This window comes from Toxotes jaculatrix, chromosome 4, assembly GCF_017976425.1.
Source record: "Toxotes jaculatrix isolate fToxJac2 chromosome 4, fToxJac2.pri, whole genome shotgun sequence".
In the NCBI taxonomy this organism is placed as follows: Eukaryota; Metazoa; Chordata; class Actinopteri; family Toxotidae; genus Toxotes; species Toxotes jaculatrix.
Window position 1 is genome coordinate 16,417,882 of NC_054397.1, and position 6,968 is coordinate 16,424,849.

Genomic DNA, 6,968 nt, shown 5'->3' on the forward strand with positions numbered 1-6,968 from the left:
ACAATATACATGAGAGATACAAAATTTGCACAAACCACAACATATATACACACTTTCTGGCAGTAAACAGTCAGTTAGCAACAGTTCAAATACCTTGATGTCAGTGAACATTTTAATTTAAAATTCAAAAGCTATACATTGATCTAAACACCAGCAGCATGTCACCAAATAAGCAGCAACGACATTACATCAAGTAAACAACTGAGTAATTAATGTATCTTCCTTCTCTCCATTTAATTCAGGTTCATGATTATTCAGGTCTGTTTCAGTCCAGCGATAACACCATTCTGCTCTTCAGTTTTTTTTTTCTTTTCTTTCTCAGTTCTGAACCCCAAAGTGTCTTCGTCGGTCCAGATCACTCATCACAATCAGGCAGCTCTTCACTTTACACCAACGCAGACTGAAGTCCAGACTCTGTCCAGCAGCACTGAGTTTCACAATATACCCTCCAGCCTCTCATCTCTTGTCCCTTCATTTAAAACAAAACATCTCTCCTCCTCTGTCTGTCTCTCATTACGACAGAATACAACTGTTGGTCTTGTTCATGGGTGGCCGGAAGTTGGTGTCTTTCGGAAAGGTCTCCCTGCGTCTGCGCAGCGCAGGGCTGAGGCGGCTTGGAAGGTTCGCCTGCTGCAGGAGCTCCTTGAACACCTCCACCACGTTGGCGTTCTCCTTTGCCGAAGCTTCCAGGTAACTGTTGTTCCAGTCCAGCTCTACAGTTGACAGCACGTCGTCACTGGACACCTGACGTTCCTCCTCCCGGTCCACCTTGTTCCCCACCACCACAATGGGCGTGTACTTGTCCTCCTTGATCTCCAGGATCTCATCTCGAAGGCTCTTGACAGCCTCCAGTGATTCAGGGTCATCCACAGCGTACACCAGTGCGAAGGCGTCGCTGTTTTGGATGGAGAGCTTGCGCATGGCAGGGAAGGAGTAGCTGCCACTGGTGTCCAGGATCTCCACTGTGACCTTGACCCCGCCGATGTCATACTCCTTACTGTGCAGCTCCTCAACTGTGCGTCGGTGTTTGGGCTCAAATGTGTCTTGGAGGAAACGTCGGATCAGGGCCGTTTTGCCCACTCCTGCTGCCCCCAGAAACACTAAACGCACCTGGGTCTTCTCCTTCACCTCCAGGGACATGCTGGCTTTTGATTTTTTGGCCAAAACGATTGAAGAAAATGTCCCAAAAACTCTCTCAGTTTACTCACTTCCTACAACTGCTGTAAAACTGACACTACAAATGCCAACACTCTTACAGACTTTTACCTTTCTAAATAGTTTTCCTTTAAAATCTCCCCTACAGCAGTTTCTTGTGGGTCTTCTTCTTGAGCTTATTTCCTTGCTTTTTTTTTTCCACCTGTCAGGTTCTTTTTTTTTTTGGTAATAAGCTGGCAGTGGCTCTGTCAGAGCTCCTCAAAGATGCTTATTGGGTGCTTCTCTGTGTCTGTGATCCCACACGCTGCCTTTTATGCCTGTTTTGGTGAGAGAGCCTCCATTCCCTCCTGCAGATGCAACCAATCGGCAGAAGGCAGCCTGTTGAAGTGTAACATGCAGGCAACCAATGATGGCAGAGCATGCAAATGAGGGGCCAATTCAGGAGGAGAGAGGAGGTGATGTCTGAAAGCGAATAAACAGCAAGCAGAGCGTGGCAAATACTGTTTGAGCAGGATCCTGATTGTACTTCGGAGTGGTCACAGAGTACCTCAGAGGAAAGACATCATCTGCCTATTATCCTTATGCCTCTGTTGTGACCATGTAAAGACACATGTAAACATGGAGCCTCTCTTTCAATAACCTTTATTTTTCAGGTTTTCCTGGGTTGCAGCAAGGAGTTCAGCACCTACGGAGTACTTTTAGTGATGTTGTGTTTTCCTGCTGGTTGTGGTTGATTAATTATCTGTGGTGTAGTTCCTCTTTATTAGAGATCATTCTGCATATAAACAAGCCTTTGTTTAACTGTAGGGTGTGTCATGAATTCTGATGGTTCAAGTTATGACAGTATGTATGTATGATTTATGATATTTACTGTGTTGTGCACGCAGTAGTTAGAATGCAGTACAGAGTCTGATGGTGACAGGAATGCCAAGTAGAATATCAGATAATAAATTATTTACTTCCTGGTAATTTTTTTTTTCACTCGCCACAAATGAGTACAACCGTATACAAAATATGAATAGTGGACATTTACATAATGGGCTCATTTGTGGTGTGATGAAACAAGATCTTCCCTGAAATGGACAGTCAAACTACTGGTTTATTAAACTCATACTTAGATTATTCTGAAGGACAGTTTCCTGTTTTGGAAAACGCAGTATAGATTTCTGTAATTTTGTTTATATCTCTATTCACTGTGCACAATATAGTTTAGGTAAGGATAGGAAAAGTAAGTTGACTTGCATAGCACCTTTCATCTAGATGGCATGGCAAGACAATATTAAAAGACTAAATATGGGTTTAAAAGGGTTTAAAATTGAGTAGGATATAAAACTAAGATAAAATGGAATAAACAGAGAAAAAAATACAGTCTAGCATAAGATATAAATGAAACTCATAGCAATATTTTAACATCTGTTCTTTGACACACATGAAGCAGGTGCAGAAATCTTGATATGCTCCACTTTCTTGGTCTTAGGGTGAACCTTTCCAGCAGTGCTGTCATTTATTTGCAGAGTTGACTTTTGGAGACCAGTGCATGCTTCAGTGCATGCAGCAGGTCCATCCTCTGATGATCAGCAAGAAATAGTTCTTGACTCTTTCTCCTCAGTCATTTTCTCGTATGGATCACGCACCAGTAACCAGTTTTGTCAGCTGAGGGCAGGACACAGTTGCAGTTACACTATTGGCTCCAAACTATGAGTTTGCTGTTTCAGTGCTCCAGCAGTGAAAGGGAAGTCACAAAGGATCAAAAGCCTGAGCTAAAAGCGTATGATTAGCTTCCTGCGGTGTTAATTCTGAATAAATTGAAAATGCGTTTGCAGAACTTATCGGTCCTTAAACTGATGATTCTAGGGAGAGCAGCTTCTAGATCAGTCACACATGGCAATGCATGACTGTGTGAATCACCTTCAGCTGTCCTTGGTGTCCAATTAGACATGATGCATCGCCTGTAACTGTCTGCGAGCGAATCCTGCCAGCCTCCAGTTTGTCAGAGTTTGTTCTAGAGGAGTGAGCCCGACTTGTGATCCTCCTAAATTTCCCCTGAGACCGTCGTCGCCTCGCAGACTGGGACTCTCCCTGCCTTGTTAGGTTAGGCAACTGTGTGGAACTGTGATAAGCCCCTGGGATCGCTGTAACCCCTCCCACTGTCTGACCAACACACACGTTTAATATTCACCCATACACTGCCTCCCCAGGGGGCTTGCTGTACCTGATGGGTAGTGGAGCACAGCACTGTGGGTGTATTAGCTGTGGACTCTCCCTGTCCTGACACACAGTGTGAGGAACATTAATTCTGTGGAATTTAAATCAGGGTTTCTCAACTGTTGACACCTCTATTCAGATTGTCCTGACTGTCAAACCTAATACTGGTAAAGAAACACGTCCTCACACCTCAGGGCTCTGAAAAGACAACATAACTGTGAATGCATTTCAGTGTGGTTACAGTTTATGCCTTTATGCGTCTGTTGCAGAGGAGATTTACCCAAATACTGGCTTCGACAATTCTGAACTACTTGTGCTCTGTTTTCTATTTTTCTCTGCTTTTCACTTTTTCTTCACCGCATTTTTGAGAATATTATATATTTTACTACATTTACTTGATATGTATACTTACTCTTTGCCAAATTTAAGTTGTCCTCCAGGCATACTTAAAACATAAGTATGTTTTGAACAATAATTTGCATCTACTCATTTTGACTCATTGAAAAGTCCAGAATCTATACAAATATTTTTCATTTCGTAAGTTTAACAGCTGGACACAAGATGTCTTTCGCTTCACCGAAAAGTCCCTTCTCAGCACCTGAGGCTTTAAGTTTTCCCATCACACTTACGTCAGCGTGTTTGGCTTTCAAACGTGTTGTGATGTCACCAAATCTCGCTTTACTCATACTCGTCTTAAACTCAGATCCGAACGCAGAGAAACGTTCCCGCTTTAGCAGGTTAACATGAAAACAGCCTTCAGATTTATAACATATGAGCTTATAAAATATAATGTATGGCACATGCATACATAAAGCAGCACATTCAACTAACCATAGCGTTTAGCAAATTTTGAATGTCAGACTTTTATCTGTATATTTACTTGTATTTAATTTACTTGCATATGTTGATTTTACATTATGCTACTATTAAAGTATCTGTGTACGTCTTCCACCACTGGTCTAAATACCGACAGGTGTACAACAACCTCTTGATTTCCTTTGTTGTGGTGATCAGTCGCACACTGCAGCAGAATGTGTCGCCTTCCATTCTGACTTTATTATTTTAACTGGACAAATCTGATAATGCCATCACTTTTTCTACAAACACACACCTCTGCAGAAAAGTTCCCATGTCTGGAGATTGTTGAGTTCTGGCTGTTGAGTTCTGGTTGGGTTGATTTGTATTGGTGCAGTACAAATCAACCCCATTGAGAGCTTAAATGAAAAATGGACCTCCCATCTGCGACCACTGGATGTTTTCTTGTGCACTGAAACTAAATGTGCCTCATGTGCCATTATGTCTCATATCCCCAGCATTTTTCTTCTATTTCTATTTACGGTCATGCTGCCCTGTGGTGATGAAAATGACCAGATGGCATTGCCTGGACTAAAACGAATGTTCAGCTCTGATGTGTGTTAAGAAGAAACACTGTTGTATACCATTGCAAATTATGAATATTTCCTGGCCATTTATTTTCATTGCATACCTCCTACACCAAAAGATCTTTAGTTTTCAGGCTGTATTTACTTCTGGTCACTGCCGTGTTTAATTCACCTGCTCAGGATCAGTGCCTGTTCAGCAGGTTGCTCTTTTTATATGATCTGTGTCGTGACACTATTGTACTGAATGTGCTATTGTTCTTCCGTGTGTGTGTGTGCGCGTATGCTTTTGTATGCACGTGCAACCTTGCACAGTCACTGCTTTTTTTTTTTTGTTTGTTTGTTTTAATGATTTCTTTCCTGTTGTTTCCAACGTGATTGCTTCTGCTTCTTCTTCCAGTCTGTGTTCAGTTCTTCACCAACTGATAAAACCATACTGTGACCAGGTTATTTTGCTGTTGCTTATAAAAAAAAAAGTAACCCTTCTGAGAAAGTGATTTTACACCCTAGTCCCAGATCTGTCTTTCAAACAAAGACAGCTGATTATTATTAGTTTTCAGTGTGTTTTTATTTGAAGTAGATTTTCTTGTGGCTATGATCCCCTTGCGTATTATCGAGACGGATGGGGCCCTGGCTCTGATAGAAAGTGGCCTGTGTCTTGGCCTCCTGGCCCGATCATCTGTGTCTACATTCCTTCAGGAAACGTGCACTGCACTGTCATCCTGTCAAGATGATGCCACAAGATGATGGTGTTGAAATCTGACAGATGCCAAATATAAAGGTTGCCCTACATGTGAACTAACCTTCAGTGCTTCTGGAATATGCTTTCCCTACATCTGCTTTCACCAGAAGAGGTGGAGAAGGACTGGGGATGTGTTGTTGCAGGTGTGAGCTTAGCTATTAAAGCATAAGGCTATTTTTTCTATGATTTTCTTATTGTCAGTAAATCAAAAGACCAAAACCAGGAATGCGTTGGTCGCTCTCACAAAACTGTACGACTTCCCTACCCTGTCTGCAGCACTCAGCCCCAAGCTCATTTATTCATACTACAGACTTAAATTTAAAAAAAAAAAAACTTAACAAATTTGCTAAACAAATTTGCTAAAACAGATGGGCACTGTAGTTTTCAGCAAATGTTACACAAACAGGAGTCAAAAGTGCATTTTTGTGGGGACTGTCACAGATTAACACACATTTGGCGCTCTAGTGAGTATTTATGACAGAAGGTGTATGTGTGATTGACTCATAATAAACACTCAGTGCCCATGTTCATCATCAACGATCTGTTTTTATGGTTTTTGGACAACAACAAAGCTCTGTGGTGGTGAGGAGGAAGCTATATCAGGGTGTGGATGCACAGGCGATATTTGTTAAAGGGATCGTTTCATTGTTGGTTTTGGTCTTTTCATGGGATTTCTCTGTTTTTGACGTGAAGAAAAAGACATAACATTGTGGGCTGCATCTTTTTAAATAGAAATGTGAGGAAACATTTTTTACCCTTCACACTGTCTACACTAGAAGGAGTTTAATCCTACACTCACTCTATAACTTGTTCTGTGTTCTCTGGTTGTTGATGTAGCCCAGTCGCTGCTTGTCGCTTATTCTCTAGAAGACATTGTACAATATGACATTACAATTTACTTATGCAATAACCCTGGGCTTTACCTTTTGGGACTGGCATTGTGGTGGCACTTTGTTGCTGAGCAAATGTAACTGACTAGGTGGAAGTTTATGCAAATACTCCCACTAAACTTATTGGTGCTGAGTTGGTGTTAAAATGACAGCTCACACCAGCAGTGAAATCCAGTGTTAATATGGCTCTGTCTGTCCTTCATCAGCTATGAAACTGCTTGCGGTTATTCGCCGAAAGCCAGAATGGTACACTTCATGCACAATGATAATTACGAATGCAGTCGTTTTCTTATTCTTCCACAGCCTCTGCTTTCCACGTTTGGTATTTTCCAGCTCTGATGCGTGTCACCGGCAGCCGTCTGACGCCGCTGTAAAATTTTTCCTCTTCGGTTGTAACACCGTGTTGATATGGTGCTTGGGCAAATTCCAAATGGCCTCCCAGCCTATGCAGTGTTGGTTCAGAGTCAGACCCTGTTGAAGCAAATTGAGTCGCACATGTACAGTAGGCGAGTAAATAGTGAGTAGTAAATGTTAATGGGAGAAATGATACCATCTTTATGGTTGTTTTTTTTTTACTTTATGGTTGCACAGCTGGCT

At 41.9% G+C, this 6,968-nt stretch overlaps 1 protein-coding gene across 1 annotated transcript; it reads right to left on the bottom strand.

Annotated features, from left to right (window-relative positions):
• Positions 1–267: 267 nt before the first annotated feature.
• LOC121180462 (GTP-binding protein Rhes-like) lies at positions 268–1,417 on the bottom strand. Its single transcript, XM_041035893.1, has one exon. It carries the CDS (start codon positions 1,138–1,140, stop codon positions 514–516), a length of 627 nt encoding a protein of 208 aa, XP_040891827.1. The 5' UTR covers positions 1,141–1,417; the 3' UTR covers positions 268–513.
• Positions 1,418–6,968: the final 5,551 nt, after the last annotated feature.